The sequence below is a fragment of the Gymnogyps californianus genome, chromosome Z (genome assembly GCF_018139145.2).
Source record: "Gymnogyps californianus isolate 813 chromosome Z, ASM1813914v2, whole genome shotgun sequence".
In the NCBI taxonomy this organism is placed as follows: Eukaryota; Metazoa; Chordata; class Aves; order Accipitriformes; family Cathartidae; genus Gymnogyps; species Gymnogyps californianus.
The window spans coordinates 62,900,298-62,920,319 of record NC_059500.1 but is presented as its reverse complement, the minus strand read 5'-3'; the positions used below and the strand labels follow the sequence as shown (position 1 = coordinate 62,920,319).

The following is a 20,022-nucleotide window of genomic DNA, read 5'->3' as shown; positions in this document are numbered from 1 at the left end:
GGTGAAATGCAATTATAATAATTAATATGAATCACAGAGGATGTGGCATATCCTCTGTTTTTTAGAACTGAGATGACAGTTTTGAATTCAAGATGTATAACCCTATCATAATATTATAGATATGGAGTAGTCTTTAAGCCCTCTTCAGTAATATTTTTTCTTTCTCATAGCGAAAGTAAGGCATGATTTGCTTATGGGATAAGGTATTCTAGTTCAGTTAGTTTATCCGAGTAAAAAATTAAACTTTCAAATTGGAAATAAGTGATGATAACATACTTTTAATGGAACTGACTGCTGCAGTATCTATGTGCTACATAGCATTGGTATTTTGAAGCACAGGAAATTTTTGTGATAGCATTTTGAGCTGTAAGTTCAATGTACCATGCTTCTTTCCCAGGTCAGGCAATGTTGATGTTCTTCATTTTGTTCCAGTACCAATTTTTGTTTCAGCTCCAATGTGATTCTTTAGAATTGGTTAAAGCTCAATCCAAGTGAAAGGTCTGTGCTTTCAAACAGAAGCTTCAGTATTGTTTTATATAAAACATGAATGAAATATGTGGATGGTTGCAAAATCCCGCTCTTCAGCTGCCAGGCCTGCGGTTGCATTCTCAGTTAGGCAGCAGTGCCCCTGCGTGCACACTCAGATGCTGTGGAGTAACATCATTTGTCATGTTGGTGTCTGTGCCGTCACAGCCCTTTAGGTTGCTCTTTCTGAGAGCTGATGGAAAGGAGTCCCTGTTGCCTCTTTACCTGGTGGTGTCGATCCTGACTGCCTCATCTCACAAGACATATCTTTGCCATGAGGTTATTTATAAAAGTACAAAACTTCCTGTTAGACCCAGCTGTGTGATGAAATGGAAAATGTTTTCTCCTTTGGCAACTCTGGCAGACTTTACCATTATCTACGTTTATTTCAGTCTTTGTTAGGTGTTTTATTTCCTTGAAGCTGTATTTGCTTGAACACTATTTCTTGTTTTCTTCCCAAAGCCATATATTAACCCACGAAGAGTAGCATTTCACCTGCTGGATGAACTGAGAGGCTTTTTTGAATAGACTATACACATTCAGCATGTCTGCCGAGTTGACTGTGACATTTGCGGAGCGGGTCAGGAGCTCAGTCTTGTTCTACTCTTGGTTTCCAACCACACCACCAGCTTCAGAGTCGCATTGGCACACTTAGAGGAGGACCACCTCCACCTTCTGTGTCTGAAATATTGAGACCTCTGTTCACATCTTGCTCAGATGTGAACTTTGCAAGAGTGTTTGTGTAATTGCTTTATAGGTGAGAACATGCAACTTTACTATAGTAGGAGTTTATTTGTTGTGTTATATTGATGTATCTGCATCCCACTTTTTCATCTGAGTCTGTGAGACTTCTGTTAGTGAAAGGACTAGGTGGGGTTTATATACGTACGGCTTCTCTTATGTTCTTAAAATACTCTGTCTGGAGTATACGAATAGTGCAAGTGCAGCTTCAAAGGATAATTTTGTAATTTATATGATAAAATGAGTAGCATATAAATTGTAGGATAAAGAATAATTTTTGATGCTGTTAAAAAGAAATGTCTGTAGGATATGCATATATGTGAAATGGATAATATATCTCAAAGGACAAGTTACTTTAGCTAACCTTCCTTTTCTTCAGAAGTTGCACTCTTCTGTTGACTGTGGCTGAGATACCTGAGCATTCTCCCCTATAGTCTGCAATGAAAAGCAAACACAATGAAGTAGCAGTATTAGTATTCTTTAGCGCTTCAAGTGCTATGCACAGTATTAGCTGTAATTGTGTCCAGACCTTGTATAAGACTGAATTTTCTTTGCAAATCTCAAACCTGTAATCCTTTTGTAAAATTTATTAAAACGTACTAAAAAACAGAAATAGCATTAGCTCCTTGAGAGTGTATGTGCAGCTAGCTGTAATAATGTCATTTATTCTGAAAAAAATGGAGATGGTAAATGAGCATTTGCAAATGATTTATAATTGAAATATAATTAATCATCCAAACCAGACTGTAACACTGCTGTGTTGGGTCATATTGCTTAATTGATGTTCTCCACAGCTGTAACTTTCTTTTAATTTCATTTACAATTCATACCCTTGCTGTCATTTTCCCATTTCTCTTCCCTGCATGACTGCCTTTTTGTTTATCTTCCTGCATTATGTTTTTATTTATAGAGTACAAGTTATTGTACACTTTCTATCTGCTTGCTAAGTTCCCTTTATACATGCTAAATCCCTATTTTAAGCCGTTTTTCATACATTTACAGAAAATATTCAGTACTTCATTCCTGAATTTATTCACATTTTGACAGTAATTGGTAGAAAACTGTTTCTGGAATCTGATAGACCAAAACAAACCAAAGAACAGTTGGGAGAAAGCTTCTGCATGCCAGAGCACCAAGCATCCATCAGCTCTCCAAGGAAGTGGCATTTGGACTAGTATCATTTACACTTTTGTTGCAAAAAGAAAGTAGTGTTGCATATTTCCAGTAAGCTTATTGTAGATTCGTTTACAGAACAGTGGTTCTTTGTAAAGGTGTAGTATCTGTTGGGCTTTGTACTGCTTTGATCAGGTAGAATGTGCAAGGCGCTCGAGTGAGCAAGGGAACTGGAACTGGTGTTGGTGCATCCTGCTGCCAGATGAAGAGAGCTCAGGGACTGGAATGTCAATGGGCATTTAGCAGAGGGTTTTTAAATCTCTGTCCACTGAAAGAACTTGCTTCTTGGACAAACTGCAATAAAATGTATTTTTACTTAACTGCCACAGTCTCAGATACAGCAGGCTTTCAAAACATAAGGTTTGTGTGAATGTATATAAAAGCCATGGGCTCTGATCCCTCAGGAAGTTACAGGATCAGCATTTACAGATTATTAAATTTGTCACTCCTAAAAAGAAAATACAGAACTCAAGATGCCTTTTTTCAAATACTTGTGACACAGACGTAAGTGAATACACGTTGACAGCTCAGCAGCTCATAATTATCTATAGCGTTCTGATTTTATTAGAATAAACTATTTAGTGTTAGAGAAACACAGTTGTAGTATCCCTTCTGACTAGCTCAAATGTCCTACAATGACAAAAGATAAAAAACAATAAAAGCAAAATGGCAAATTGCATACAGAGAAGAGTGAGAAATTGACCCCAGAAATGAGAATGAGTACATTTAAGTTAATTTTGTCCTTACATATGGAAAACATGAATCTGTGCAGTTCAAGTAGAAGAAAATTTTCACATACTTATCATATAATGGGTAAGATCTGAAGTGAGTGTCAAAGCAGACTTCTTCCCTAGAGAACTTCGAGGCTGAACTCGTAAGGGTACTTTTAGTAAGTTCAATATTACCTCCCATTGCTTTTACTGTGAGTAATACTGCTAAAAACGTAATGTCTGTTTAGTTGTTGAAGTATGCAGAATAAAACCTTTATGAGGTGTAGTTTTGCACTGTAGTCACCTAAACTAAGGATTTGCAGTTGAAGCCTCTGCCATTTACCTTGCTCTGTCTGCACACTAGTTTATCAGATAGCAAGTTATGAAGTGATCGTTTCTCGGTGAGAACTGAGCCATGTTTTCAGGATACCTCTTAAATTTTTGAGGAAATGCATAATGTATTATGTCATACAGGTATTTTGGTACTTCATAAAAGATCAAATAAATACTATTTCATTTTTAAAGTACAAAAAAAGAAGACCTAATCTATCACTGATTAATGATTGTGTCTTTTTTTTCTCTTCTTTCCCTTCTCTTTGGCCTCATTAACAGAAGTGTTGCATGTATTAGTTTTCTGAGACTGGTTCATAGCTTTTCAACACTAGAGTCAGAGTTCCAGTAACAACTGCCAGTTTGTCAGGGAGCATTTCCATGTATAGAAACTCTGAAACCATCCTCTTAATCATTAGCTGCTTGATAATCAGGTGTGAATAAAAGCAACTTTGAGATGTTTCTGGACAAGTTGTACTTGTCCAGAGACTTTTACTAGGACAGATACTGGCACTATGTATAGCTCTTGACCATTTCTTTAAGAATGACATGCTCAAAATGGAATCATTGTAACAATCATTTTTTTGGTCTTTGTGAAAGTAAAATATTTCTCAATATATATGAGCCCTAGTGAATCAGTGTATACACACTGATTGCTAATCTTCCTGTGAAATAATGTGGAATAGCTGTATCCAGTATTTAATACGGTTATTCAGACTTTGGGTTCTGCCTTCCTGTTCCCTTCCTGCTGGGTCTAAAATACATATTTTTCATTTTTGTACAGGATTGGCTTCCTACTCCCAGTGTGGCATGGAGTGTTACATTCTGTTTGCATATTGTAGATATACTTAAGTTTGTATGCATTTGTCTGCTTACCCAATTATAACATTTACAATGCAGTGAATTTGGGCCTTGTTTTACTTGCTGCCTTTGGGTAGAGCTAAAGGTTTGGTGATTTATATAGGGAGTGGTGAGGGGGGTTTATTATTTGTTCACTTATTTGGCTGTTGAGAAGATACTGTAGAACATTTGGATCCAGAGAACTCTGCGGTTTCCTTGTGTTCTATTATATTTAAGGCTAGATTTAGTCTTGCTGCTTGGAAGGAATTTGTCATGTCTCAAAACAAATATCCTTATTTGTTTTATAATCCTTTAGCCCTAAACGCTCTGACAAAATACTGTGTTTATCAGAGAGAGGTTGTATCTTTCTTACTGCTGATTAACTGCCCTTCTTTGCGAATACTGTGATTCTTTTTTTTCTTATTTTTTTTCCTTCAGCAGCACAGGCTATCAGAGATGGCAGACAGTATGTTTTGATCCTTGTCCATGGCTTAGATTTCTAAGGTATTGGCATAGTATCTGTAATAGTACACACATCCTCAGGAACAGTGATGGCATCCGCATCCTCAAGAACAACGACAGAAGAGATTATTTCTAAAATAAAAACATTTGTCAGAATTCTAGACAAGTAGACATGGACCATGTAAACAATGAATGAACTCAACCCAGCAGTCAATGTCAGTAATAGCAGTATTTCAGTCAAATGATTCCTGCCACACCAGATCAAGTGAACTAACACCTCAGATGTTAGTTTAGATTCATCTATAGGAACTGCTGCTGCATCTTTGGATTGGCGTGTAAATGTTAATCTAGACCCCACAAGATGGCTTTTATAGATTTATACTGAAAAAACATCTTCTGGCCTACTGAAAACTTAGAGCCCTCTCAGCCCAAAGACTGTACTTCAGGGCCATCTTGGGTCGGGTTCACAATTGCCATGCAGAAGGATTTCAAAGCAATATTCAACAACAATGGAAAGAGTGTATCAGAATTACTCTGTGAAATCTAACACAGAGTTGGACTGCCACACTGGTGGTAAGCAAAGGTTTCCTCCTTCCACATGCACATGTTTTAATCAGATGTTTTACTAAGCTTGTCTTCGCATCTGGCTGTATACCAAAAAAGTTATTTTCTACTAGCCTCTAAATGGTTTTGTGTCCTGGTTTCAGCTAGGACAGAGTTAATTTTCCTCCTAGTAGCTGGTATAGTGCTGTGTTTTGGATTTAGTAGGAAAAGAATTTTGATAACACACTGATGTTTTTAGTTGTTGCTAAGTAGTGTTTATGCTAAGTCAAGGATTTTTCAGCTTCTCATGCCCAACCAGCAAGAAGGCTGGAGGGGCACAAGAAGCTGGGAGGGGACACCGCCAGGACAGCTGACCCAAACTGGCCAAAGAGCTATTCCATACCATATGACATCATGCCCAGTATATAAACTGGGGGAGTTGGCTGGGAGGGGCGGATCGCAGCTCGGGAAGTAACTGGGCATCGGTCAACGAGTGGTGAGCAATTACATTGTGCACCACTTGCTTTGTTTAATTTGTTTAGTATTACTATTGTCATATTATTATTATCATTATAATTGTTTTTCATTCCTTTCTGTCCTATTAAACTGTCTTTATCTCAACTCACGAGGTTTTTTTTTTCCTGATTCTCTCCCCCATCCCAGGGGTGGGGGGGGAGCAAGCGAGCGGCTGCGTGGTGCTTAGCTGCCGGCTGGGGTTAAACCACGACATTGTGTTATGTTCGTAATGCATTTATATATGTGTGTGTGTGTGCATGTATATGTATTTTTAAACTTTTCATTTCTGAGGTGATTCTATTCAGAGATGGGTAAAGTCATGCTGGCCCACACAGTGCATAGTTTGCGCTGAATATTTTGCAAGCTTGCAAAAATTTCTCTCTGAGTGATCTGAACAATGCCTTTTTTTTGTACAAATGTTTTATACTTCGTATTTATGGCTGTGGCTTGATACCATTAAACTCAATAGAAAACTCATTGACTTCTGTGTGTGTGTGTTTTGGCTTTATTTATCACAAAAATATCAGATTGTTCTTTGCGGATTCCCCCCTGCCAAGACCAAAGTAAAAAGTGGTATTTTCCATTAATCATTTGCTAGAATATTCTCTAGACTTTTTGACAACGTATGTAAAACAGAAGCATATTATCTAAATAAAACATTTATTATAAAGTTTTTTGAAAACTTGAGCTTTCCATAGCAAAAGTTGTTTTAATTTAGAAAAAATACTTGTTCATACTTAAGCAAACAGTTAAAGAGACATTTAAATACAGTTGGCCATAATCCAGATAGAAATTCTTAAACTTTTGGCAGTTGGAGCAATCGGACAGAAATATGGTTTGTAATTTAAAGAGACCAGTTTAAAAGAGAAAGTGGGACACCTGTATGTTAGTGTTTTGAATTTGGTGATTCTCCAATCATTAATTAAAAATTACTTCTGAGAGACTATTCCTGCTAACTTTTGCTTAAAGTTTGAATTGAGAAACATTCTGAAGATCACCTTAAAGGACACGGTTCTAAAATGTACTAAGCTCTTTCTGTAAAGGTAACCTTACTAACAATGATCTGGTGCTATATGGTTGGTCTTAGTAAACTGAATGGAGGGAGCAGTGTGTTGAGAAAACACCTCCTCCTGATTTCAGTAAGGTCTACTGTTGTAGGTCACCTTAGGAAAATGGATAATGAAATAGTTACTGGCATTGCACATTGTATAATTGGTTTACCTCTCCTAGTGTTTTCTTCTGTTACTGGTTCCATCCTTATTAGAATACTTGTTCCATCACCAGTTTCAGAAATTACAGCTTGGTATATGTTGTGGTTTAATCCCAGCTGGCAACTAAGCACCACATAGCCACTTGCTCTTCCCCCCAGTGGGATGAGGGAGAGAATCAGAAGGGTAAAAGTGAGAAAACTCGTGGGTTGAGATAAAGACAGTTTAATAGGTAAAGCAAAAGCCATGCATGCAAGCAAAGCAAAACAAGGAATTAATTCACCACTTCCCATCAGCAGGCAGGTGTTCAGCCATCTCCAGGAAAGCAGGGCTCCATCACACATAACAGTTACTTGGGAAGACAAATGCCATCACTTTGTCCCCTGCCTTCCTTCTTCTTCCCCCAGCTTTATATCCTGTGCATGACGTCATATGGTATGGGATATCCCTTTGGTCAGTTGGGGTCAGCTGTCCCGGCTGTGTCCCCTCCCAGCTTCTTGTGCACCCCCAGGCTACTCGCTGGGGTGGGGTGGTGTGAGAAGCAGAAAAGGCCTTGACTCTGTGTAAGCACTGCTCAGCAGTAACGAAAACATCCCTGTGTTATCAACACTGTTTCCAGCACAAATCCAAATCATAGCCTCCTACTAGCTACTATGAAGAAAATTAACTCTATCCCAGCCGAAACCAGCACAGTGTATCAATAAGCCTTACAACCCAGGTGTGTGTGTATTTTTCTGTTCAAAGAGGCAGCTTCCAGACAAATTTTTGTATTAATTGTTTGTCATCCTTGACAGATATGTGCAGGGCAGAGTCCTAGACTAGGGATGTAGCAGTCTTAAAAATAGCATAGACATACAACTGGGAGACAGGAGGGATATGCAGGCATTTAAAAAACAATAAAACCCAAAGCCTGTGTTCTTTTCTTTTTTAACTCATTATTCACATTTTAACTGTAGTAAATGCATTTTTAAACTGAGTTCTCTTTTTCTCTCCCCCTCCTCTCCCCTCCCGGCCCCCCTCCATCCCACCCCAGTCCTTCCTGGCTGATTGTGTAGGTATTTTTCCAAAGTCTCATTGGCCTATGCCATGTCTTTACTATCAGCACTTTGGCTGAGTAACTTTAATTTGAATAGTGCTGTTGACTATATTACACATGTTACGTTACTGTAATTTTTTTTCTTCTGAAAGCATAATTAGGCAATGGGTCATAGAAAATACATATATGTATGTAAGTATATACATTCAGTATATCAGTGTGCATACATGCAATGGGGCGGTTAAGCAAAAATGTAATTTCTGTGGACTAATGACCCACACAAGCATAGGCCTTTTGATTTAAAACGGGAAAAAAATCTGCCATTGGTGTCAAACTGGAAAATTTTAATATGCGTAACTTTTTAACTGCGAAATGGAATCAAGTTGCAGCCTGTACACTCTAGATGTCTGACAGCTATTATAAAACTGGATTGTCTTTTCAGAGGGCTGAGGGATAAGCTTGTTGTGTATTAAGCAAAATACAGAATATATCCATCCAAAGAAACAAAGAAGCTAATGGTGTCAAAATCGTTCTGGTTAGCAGACAAAAGATACAAATTTGTATATGAAATCAGAATGAATCCATATAGGCCTGGTTACCCTGCAATATTACTTGTGTTGGGTTGGGTTAAATAGGGCCAGGTTGAGTTGTTACCTGTTTGGAAGGTACTGTTCTAAGTCTTTCCTGGTTAATTTATGGAAAACATGCAAAATTTCTTGATCTAACAGGATAAGGTGTTTAATTTCCTTACAGTCATACATGACTACAGCAAGAACAATATTGAGCAGTTTTTCCTGTTACATACATATGTAAATAATTTTCCTGCCCTAAGGAAATAAAAATTTTCTCAGAAATAAAGAATGCGGCTCTTGTTTCAAGGAATAATGTGTGGTCTTCCTTCTGGACATATGTTTATTTGGTTTTTGTTTGCTTGCCAAGTATGTATACATTGTGATACATCAATTGCTAGTTAGTAAATAGCTGGATAGTAAACCTTGTTTGCAAGAACTTCATTGTTTAGCATATGCTTATAAGAAAGATGATATCAAGAGTCAGATTTGCTAAGTTGACATCCTGGATTAAAATTTGGGACAAAATCAGGCTAACCATACCATAAGCACGTGTTGGTCACGTTTACGAGGGTGAGAACTTCTCCAGAGGACCAACAGTCCATCCTAGAGAAGCTTTTGAAGATGATTTATATCTTCAAAAATAGTAGCTACAGACAACTCTGTAAAGCCAAATGTATTGTTGATAAGATGTAAACATAAATAGTAAAATCAAAGCGTGATTTTTGTCCCTGAGTGCCTGGTACTTACAGCTTTTTTGGACTTGCTCATTCAGCACTTACCAAGTTTAATATTGCTTGATCCTGCATCCCTGTAAAACTGAAAATCACTGATCCTGGTTCTTTTGAGGTTAATCGAAATCAGAACCATAGAACAAAGCAGCCTATGGCCTTACGTGCTGCTCTTAAAAGTTGAAATGAATTTCTAATATGATTTTATAAAGCATAAAGAGTTTTAGATGACTTCCAGTGTATGAATTATTGGAGAAAATATAACTACGTGCGTAAGTGATATATATTAGGTGCAAATAGTAAACTTCTTGTATTTTATTTTAGACTACTGTATTGATTTATTATATTAATAAATATGAATATTGAAAGTTATTGTCACTCAGCAAAAATTAATTAATTTCATAGAAATCTAAATTTTGAAAAAATAAAATCAGAATTCTGTGGGAGAAAAGTATTATCTTAAAATGTTGACATCTTTCCTAATGTGAAGATTATTATTGCAGAAATACTGGAATTCTGACCACAAGGTAACATGAAGACGGTCACCAATCAACAAGGTCCCTCAGCTAAAAATCTATGCAAAGGAGGGATCTAGGCTTGCACAAATTAATATTCACCTTTAAAAGAGTTGGTTTTCCCTTTCTTCACAACAGACTTTTTCTTCCTTTGCCTCCAATAGAGATGAGAAATTCGTATCTTGCTCTGAAGGTGATGGGCCACTCCTGCAGCCTAGAGAAGTAATCTGCTTTTTGTTGCCTCTAGAGAAGTAGTTCTTTCTCTGCTTTTTGTGAAGAACTGCTGATAGTTCAGTTGCTTTGCTAACTTAAGTACTGCTTCATATTTAGCAAAAACTACAGAATTTGTTGAGGTGTTACCAGATGAGGAAAGAAATGAGGGATCCATTCTGTAAGCTTTCTAAGATACTGCTGAAAAAATTTTTGGAAACCTTTTTTTCCAGTAGGTAAAGTTTATGTTGTGTTACTGATGATGAAATAACGTACTGTTAGTAAATGAAGTACAATATAATCTTTTCAGACTACATAGTGCTTCAGTAAATAGGTATGCTTTAAAAATGCTTGTTTCACCATAAAGTTTACAGCAATGCTGTGCAACTGAAATTTTGTCCATTTGTCTTAAATTATCAAAGGCTGCATATTCAGTCAGTGCATTTAAAAAAAAAAAAATTCTTTTCTCTAAGTAATTAATAAAGTGTTTCTTCCATGGCCTCTTACCATGCAGACAGTGCAAATCAGCAAGCCAGAAGAGTCTTGGTCCTGAGTTCTCATGAATATCTGAGATTCATTCAATTTGAATGGTAGTTGTGAATTGTTGCTTTAACATGGTAGCTCCACGCATGCTTGTGTGTGAGAGGGTGATCCCGTTTCCATCTGCTGACTGCAAAACGTGCTGATATTATATAGCCGTCAGGGGCTTTTGCTCAGTTCAGGTACCAAAAACATCCAGTTCCCTATTGATGGTCCCATTTCTCCTCTCACTGGTCATGTGTGCCATAGTTTGTTCTAGTTGTACACATTAGACAAACTTGTTTGGAGGTTAGCAGAGAAATCTTTTTCAAAGAACAATTTTGTTATCAGTGAAAATCAATCTAGGGCTGCTGGAGATCTTTAAAATAGTGTATATGTATTGTTTTAAGAAATTGATAGGGGAAGAATAATAATTTGTTTATAGAACAACACAAGTTTGGCATTATTCATTATTTAACTTTATTTTGATCTGGAAGGTTCTTCAGTGGGTTTTTCTTAATGCAAGTGTGGATATATCAGATTTAGTGACTGCAATGGAAACAACTAGGGTGTTCTGTCCGTAGAAGAGGGTCTCTTCCCTAGAAGAAACTGAAAAATTAAAATATTCATTTTATAACATCTGTGCATATCTACAGTTAACTGTGTTTTTGTTGTGGAAATATAACTTAGTCTATAGCCTTCATAGTCTATAGATAGGGGTGTAGAAATTTAGAAAATAATTCATGAAGTCATTTGCTTAACCTCCACATTTCACTTACTATTTCCCTTGCTGGCTTTGGCTACCCTTTTCTCATGCCAGCAGGCTGCCTAACTTCTGTTAAACACTTTTGTTTTCAGGCTTTTATACCAATTCACTTCAGTCATCACACATTGACTTTCAGATAGACTGGGACAGAAAGGCTTAGAGAAAATATGTACAGTAAGAAAGTATATAAATCTAAAATGTGTAAATGCTGTATCACTTGCTGAAAGATCTGTCCATTACTTCGACTTCTTGGCCATTTTGCCTGCTTGTAACTCCTTCAAAGTTGCAAATCTTGGCTACTTCAGTGTTTTATGTAAATGGTGTTATATCTGAGTATTCTGTGTGAGTATTCTGTACACCGGTTAAATTTTTTCTGGAGTAATCTGCTTTTTGTGAGTTATTGGCTATTGTGTTTTATATAATCCCAGCTTGAAGCATTAATGGTTCTTCTATGTTTCTAAGATCTAGTGGTCACATGAAAATGAGGTTAATTTTAAAGTTGAAAATGTAAATAGCAGTTCTTACATTGCTATTTGTAATTGCTTTATATGTATACGCTTGCAAGTGAAGTTTTCTTGAGTTGCAGTAGCAAAGACCGTAGTATTTATTTGAAAACATGGGAATGAATTAATGTAAAGCAAAATAGTCAATATCTTTAGTATGAAAAAACATTTCTCTAAACTGTAAAAGGTTTTAATTACATCTAAAGAGGCCTCAGTGTGATCTTCCAATAGAAAAGTCTATGTAAATTATTTGTCAGTGGTGGTCTGCCAAAAGAAACCTAGGGGACAAGGCAAATCAGACAGTTGAAGTTAATTAGTGTTGTGTGTGCATCACAAATGCAGAGAGGCTTAAAAGCCACCAGCACTACTGTGTGATGATTCTTCAAAATAACATCTTTGAGAAATAATTTTCTGAGTTTGGCTCTACAATGTGATTTGACTGTGGGATCTGGAGAATGAATTTTTTACATGGGTCTTATGAAAACTTGCAGCAGAATAAAAAGTGGTGTATTTTGTTAAAAGTAGATTAGTTAAAAATGTTTTATTTGGGAATGCATTAAGTTATAACATCAATCACAATTCGTGGTAGCTGGTAGAAAAATACACTTCTTCGTTATTTTTGTTTATGTCGGTTTACTCAGACTGTTCTACCTGCGTAGGACTCAAATTATGGACAATTTTTTAAAAGGTGCTGTGCTAACAGTAAAATCTAGTGACTTTCCAACTATGGAGAAGAGGTTAATTCTGAGACTTATATAGGATCAGACCTAATTAGATAGGTCTTCAGCTTTTATGGAAATCTTCTGTATGGGAAGAAAGTAATTCTGTATTTTTTATTTGCTTTGTAGACAAAGAGTTTGAGAAATGGAATTATCCATGGTATTGTTGAAAGGAAATTATTTTAAAGCAAGTATATGAAGTATAATATCTTGAGCATATAGGAACTGTGTACTTCTAAAACAAATAAGTATAAATCATGTATCTTTCAAGACTCATAAAAAATATCTAATCTTGGAGATGGAAGTATGCTACACTATTTTCTTTGCCTGATGACATATCTGAAACAGTAAAAATGTTGCATTGCTTAAAAAATAAAAAGAAATATCGTAAAACTAAAGAAGGTATTTAGAAAAGGAATTGCAGTTTCTAGACAAGTTCTTATTTTACTGTATTAAATACTTAATAATGAACAATAGTATGCAGTTTAGCTATTAACCAGCGATGGGTGAATTGTAACTCCTGACTGCTATCAGTTTTAAAATAACTTCATTTGAAATACTTGTTGAAAGCATATTGAAGGAATGAACTGCAGTAATCACATAGTTATGAAAGAAAATATTTTATGCAGATATTTCTTTATGTTTCTTCAAAATGTCAAATTTCTCCATATCAGCCTCCGAGGGAGTGAAAAAGCTGGGAGAAAAAGCCTGGGGAATGTTGTTAGTTTTTTTCCCTGTGAGGGTTGGGGAACTTGCACGTCTTTCCAGTATCTGCTAATTTAAAAAGCAGATTAAAATACTGTTTCTCTGTACAATAGCATGATATCTGGCAGTCAGTCTGCTGTGTGCTACGTCACCCATTGAACCTTAATTCTTCCTCTTTGGCAGTAGTAGAATCTATGGGTGCAATGTAGATCCAGATTCTCCACACTGGCTCCCCTTTCAATATACTGAATGTTCCCTATCAGAAAGCTACCTATTGTTTTGTGTTTTTTAACATAGAAAATATTTAGATTGGAAGCCTATGTGAAAAGGCTCACATGCACAGAGCAGTTGCCAGTGATTGGAGATGATGTGGCCTGACCGCTTTTAACCAGGGAACTTTCAGTGCTGGTTTTTGACTTGAGAACAGCATCAAGTTTCTGATGCCTCACCAGCAATGGTGTGGAAGATATCCAGGTGAAGGAAAAAACAGTTGATAGAAAACTGATCGACAGTTCTTCAGAGAAGCATTCTCAAAGGGAGGGATACACTAAGGTGGATAACTTGAGCTGAAATATATTTGTTATTAATAATCCAAGTCAACTGTAGAGCATGCAAGCTTTTGTTAAAGTTACTGAAACACATAGCGTTTCAAATTAACATTGAGATGGTAATCATTTTCTCAGTATTTTAATCCTTCATTTTTGTCCTGTAGACATTATTGCACTTGTGTGAATAAGTACAGTTCTTGCAAAACAATAACATAATCAGCAATTCAAGTATTACATACGAATATATTTAACTGCCTTTTTTTCTTTTTTTTTTTTTTTTTTTTGCTATAGGGCAGATTATACCAGAAAGAAGATTTGTAGAAGCAATAAATCGTCAAGCATATCAGTATGAAATGGGTGACTTTCCAACAGAATGGGAAGGTAAATCCTGAATATTTAGGTTTTATTTCAAGATAATTTTGCCATTAAATGTAGATTCAATATTTTTAATGGAAAGCCTGCCTATGTGAATAGGTTGTCTGTTGTCTTTCATTTTGAGTAATGCAGGCTTTTGTTTCACTGCGTAATTTTTATGAATTCTTAAGGTAACCCCCTTATAAATAGGATAAATTACGTTTAGGAAATCAGTACTTAATAAAAATATAAATAAAGCCTGTATGATCATGACTTTCTCCTATTAAATGTGAAAATATTTGTGCCTGAGGGGGATCTGATAGAATAACCAAAACTAAATTTGTTAAACTTCCTAATTATGCCTTCACTGCAGTAAATCAACTGTCAGCTGAATTATTGGTGGCACGGTGATGGGGCTTTTTTTTTTATGGTGGTATTTGGTTTCCTATACTCTTCCTTGCACAGTCTTGTAGGGAGTTGGAGAACCTGTTAATAATTAACCATTCTTTCCCACTGCTACTGATGAAAATTTTGTCTGAAAATTTGGGACATGGAAAGAAATTCAGGGAGGTTAGAGAAGTTCCTTAGGATTAGCTGAGCAGTCCTTGGAGAAAGAGAGAAAGCAGTGAGGGAGTGTATGTTGGTCCTTGAGGCTGTAGGAGCTCGAGCCAAGTGTGAGGTTAAATGTGGCTTAAAACATAGGACTCTATAGCATAAGCAAGGAACCCCTGAAATAGTAGATAGAGTCTATCCATCATTCACCCTGCTTTTTGCAGAGAATAATATCTAGGCATCTCCCAGAAGTTGGTAGGTTTAAAGCAAACAAATTTTAAGCAGTATGTAGTTAAACTGTGGAATTCCTTGTCATTGAATATTCTGCTTGCTGGAATTTTGCATGAGTTCAAAAAGTGATTAAAAGAATTCGTGGAAGAAAAATCCTTCTCGTATACAGACATTACTGTGGTTTAATTTGTCGGTGAGCTGCAAATTAATGGAGGCTACAGTGTGTTTTGAGGAAATACCATAGTATACTTGCTTTGCCTCCTTGTCTTTCCTTTGCACTCGCTGTTGGCCCCTGAGGGAGATGATACTGAGCTAAGAGAAAACTTCAGTCCCATTATATCCCTTCATGTAGTCAGTAGAGAAATATCAAATGTTGCCATCTTGCATTTTATCATTGTCATTACACTGATTCCTCTGATTTTTTTTGACATCAACTAAGACTAGTATTAACAGCTAAAAGCTTCTCAAAGGTGTTTCAACCCTATTAGCAGCATTTGCCAACTGTGGCAAAACCACAGTATCAACAGCTTCTGTCTTCTACTGCTGCAGTACCCACAGTTGGCTGCAAGTCTTAATCTAGTTGCTCCTAGTTCTTTATCAGTCCGAGATAGCCATCTTCTGAAGGAGAGCAGGAGCCTGGTAGGCTTGTCCTTACTAAGTCATCTGGTGCTTCAATGGGTATCTACCTGATCCAACTTTCTGAAGGTCTGCTTCCTCATCCAAAAGTTCTCCAGCCACTGCTGGTCATCTTAGGTCTGTGACTGTCATGCAATCACTCTGCACCACAAACACTGAGAAGCATATATAAAGCCTCAGGTAGCTCTGCTCTGCTGTGAATGAATTCCCATCTGAGACCTGCTGCTGCCTTTTAAGAGTCAAAAAATGCAATCCAATAGCGTCTACCTGGACTTGGCTGGAATTAACAGGAAACAACATGGATAGTCAGACTGTCTCAGATGGGTGTGGGCTAATCACCCTTTCACAAAGGGTCTTAGACTGGTTCAACCAACTTGCTGTATGAACCTGTTCCTTAGGACTGCTGGAATTGGTGTAGCACTAATGAGCCTGCAGTATATCTCTCTTCAGAAACCTTAGCACAAATCAATGTGACTTGACAGTGTGGTGCATGGGAGGGTACAGCTGTTCGGAAGGATGCTTTTGGCAAGCACCAGTACAGGGACCTTGGAGTCAAGGGTCAGGTACCCTGCAGTATGGACTTGCCTAAAAATATGCAGCTGCCAGACCTGAGATGCACTTTTGCAGGTCAAGGCATCTTACTCAGGTTTGTTTTAAGGAAGAAAAGACAATTGGCCAGTCCCATTTTTATGAGCTGCATTTACACTTTATGTAAAGCTTAACTTCCTCATCTTTGTAACTGTGGTTTTTTTCTTTCTGATTTTGTCAGCACCAAATAGAAAGAATTCACAGAGAAAAGGAAAATTTACAGTATGCAGATAGGTAACAGTCCTTTCCTCTTAAGTACTGAATTTCTCTAGAAACAGAAAGAAAAGATAAGTGCATCTTTTTTTCCCCTGCACATTCCTTAAGAATTAAGGAATTCCTTAAGAATGGGTGTGTCGTGCATGTTTCTGACAGATAAAGTATGGGAATTCCACAAAAAAGGCTAACCTGTATTTTTTTGTCCAATGCCAATTTAAACATTACAAACAGTTTTGTGGAAGTGTAACATAATTTTAAAAAGCCAAACCTGGTACTTCTGCTGTGGATATAGAGGCTGTTCAAAGAACTATTGTGCCTTTGCTGTATATTGGGGTGTGAGTTAGGGATGTGGGATGCTCTGAAGTTCGGTTCATCACTACTTCTTTTCTGCCTCCTGTAAAACGAAAAATTCTCAATGAGTAAGAAATGGGAAAGAATGGAAGGAGTAGAGAGTTCAAATAATACAATAGAAGCCAGTTATCTGGGTGGGAGCAGTTTAATACAAGGTTTTTCGACACGCTTTGCTGAAAGGCTCATTACAATTCTGTCCCTATTTTTTCCTCTTTAAGATTGGTCTAGAAGTTTCCTAGGCCCACAAGACCTGCGCTGAACTTTCACTCTGTATCTTCTGTCCAGACTCTTGAAAATTTCCCAGTGCATTCTTTCTGTGGGTGTTCACTTTATAATTCGTGCTGTCGTGGATGCTGATCATTCCAGCTAATAGTCTGAGACTTTGCAGAAGGATTTCTAAAATACTTGCTGTTTTCTCTGAACAGTGAAAGATGAATGTAAGGTTAGAAGGCTGTATAATATTTCTGACTTCTGTTTTCTCTTTACTCTTGGAAATTTTGTGGATTTTTAGTGTTCTAAATCATCTCTGCTGGGCACATGCTCACATCTCCAGGGGCCTTCTCTCCAAATCCTGTGTATGCACTTTGACATCTGCGGCCTCTCCGCTTCGGTTTTGGCTGGTTCAGCAATAGCAGTGTCCTTGCCTAGCCTTCTTAGTCTTTTCACTTTAAATACTGTGCTAAAGTTTCTCTTGCCTTATTTCCTCTCCTTTTTCTTGGGATCTGCAGAGACCTGCTTTTACCTGTGCTGTCTTTGTTCTGCCAGGAGTCAGTGTTTTCACTTGTGGATAATCCTTAATGACCACCTGATTTAAAAGCAGCCATCCCACCACCCTTTCCCTCTCCTTGTTTCCCTACATCACACTGTGTGACTAGAAAAGAAACCTCTTGTGACCGAAACGAATAGAAGTACTGTCCCTGGAAATACTTAAGGGCATGAGTTGTCTGAGGAAAACTTGCACAAAACTAGGGACAAGGGATTGTTTAAGGAGTGGGAGCAGGCTGTAGTGAAATTTGAAGAGTGTCTGAGTTAAATCTTGTTCCATATCTAAGACATTCAGCCTGGACAGCTGGTAAACTAAGGGGCTGATTTTGGTGCTGTGTTTATAAAGTTATAAACATGTAATAAGGTAACTGAGACCAGGTAGAAAGCTATAAAGCAAGTAGATAAACCAATCATCCAGATTAGAGACTCAATCTGTGCAAGCTGTTTCTCAGACTCCAGAGAGGATGTTTGTGTATTTGTCCTGAGAGTTTACTGAATACAGGGCCGAGGGCTTACTCCTGAAGGGTTTGCCTGGAATTTTTCTCCTGAAGATGTTAGTTTTAAGTGCTCCACAGGATTAAATTTCCTAAGTTCTCAGACCTGTGAATTTTACAAAAGTTCTGGATGTCCATTAAGGCTTTGTAAAACTGAAACATGCTCAATATTAAAAGAATAGAATCATAATCCATTGTGTTATCCTTAGTCTTAGTGTTAGCTATTTGTACACAGAAAATTAAGTTGATTTTCATTTTAAAAATCCAAAAGCGTATTTCCTTTTGTACTGTAGTTTTGAATTTAGAACGTAATCCATACACACAATACAAATATTACCTGTTTTTGTTTAGGTGAAGCCTCTTATATTTTACTACAAAGTGGGAGTGCATACTTTTCCCTAGGCAATATAGGCACACAACAGATAACCTTTCTGTAATGTTCGTTCTGAATGTTCACCTACTGTAGAATGTGTAATTTACCTTCCTGGGACATGTCAATAGTGCTCCTGTGAGGAGATCAGTAATTTTACATACCTATAGAGATTCATTAGATTGCATGTGTCATGCAGCATTGTATTGCCCATCTAGTCCTAGTCTTTTTTTTTTTTTTTTTTCCTGGTAACATTTAGTGGTTAATGGGAGTCTTAATTTGCATGCTCACTTTTACGCTCATTACAGCATGTTATGTGCCAGTAGGAGTCTTAAAGTTCAATGAAAATCTCATGCATACTAATAAGAATGCAAATGAGTGCTGATGAAAGAATGCAAGGGTCTCAAGGTAGGAAATGTCCAGCTAGCTTGCAAAATTCCTTTTAGACAAAAGTAGCATTACAGCGAGTACAGAATGCAGGAATTGCCATCCAGATAAATTTAGAAGCAGCAGCATAATTAGTTTGAAATGGAGGCAGTGATTCGTTTTGCCCAAGCTTTGCGGGGCAGGGAAGCGTGTTTTGGTTGCACTCAGTACATGCATGTTGCCTTCTCTGCTTTACCAGGTTTAAAACATCTTGGCTGACAATAGTGAGGGCATTTTGTTTTGTTAGCGTAGGGAATGGGAGTGTTTATGTGGAAATCTTTTCCAGCTATAACTGTCATTGGACACTTTTTAATTAAGTATATGCATGTGTGCATATGGTGTTCAAATAATATGTAATAAAGCACCTACCTGCCTTGTTTCCATCAACAAATATTTAACAGTGGTATAAATCTATTCAGTAATTTAAACCTGCATTAACTGAAAGTGTAATGGTGAGCGCAAAGAAAGGTGTGAGAGCGCTTTTCCTTTGCTAAATTGTATACACTGACTATATTTTTCAAAGAGAATGCAAAATGTCTTAATTTCAAGATTCATTTACTTGGATTTTGTTAAAATTAGTGCTAACTCAGTAATAAATCACTGGTTACATTTTTGTATACATTCCTTCTTCCTTTAATTGTTAATATGAATTTCTCTTATGCCTAAGTTATGAGGTGTTGGTGTTTTTTTGAATCTTGTGTTGGATGCTCAAAATATTGTTGATAAAAAGAATTGAAAGGCTTTGTAAATTTTCTGTCTGAAAGAGAACCACCTGAAAACTGGTGGGGACTAAATATATTAGAGTCCTCCCATTCTTCTCCCCAAAGACTGAGGAGTGGTCAGGTGAATTATTAGAAAAATGTATTGCTTTTGAAAGACTGATAAAACTATTAGATTCTGAAGTACAATATACCAAATATACTCAATTCAGGTGATGTTTTCTTTGCTTTTAATCTTGTAATGTATCTTGAGCTGTGGTTTACGTAGAATATTTCAGAAAAGGATTTGCACAGAGGGAATATTATATATTAAATCTAACTAACTTCATCTTATGGCTATAAAGAAATTTCAGTAAATTTGTTTACTGTATTTGTCCCTCAGCTACATAGCAGTGAAGGAATCTTTCATTAAATAATGATTTTCTAATGCAGCTCATTAGAAAGGTTAAAA

At 36.9% G+C, this 20,022-nt stretch overlaps 1 protein-coding gene across 1 annotated transcript in view; it reads left to right on the top strand.

Moving 5' to 3' along the window:
* The window catches only part of NDUFAF2 (NADH:ubiquinone oxidoreductase complex assembly factor 2), a 75,470-nt gene that overhangs the window by 37,039 nt on the left and 18,409 nt on the right, over positions 1-20,022 (top strand). The window contains exon 2 of the mRNA XM_050913434.1: positions 14,161-14,250. Within this exon, the coding sequence (XP_050769391.1) occupies positions 14,161-14,250 (90 nt within the window). The remainder of the gene's footprint in view (positions 1-14,160; positions 14,251-20,022) is intronic.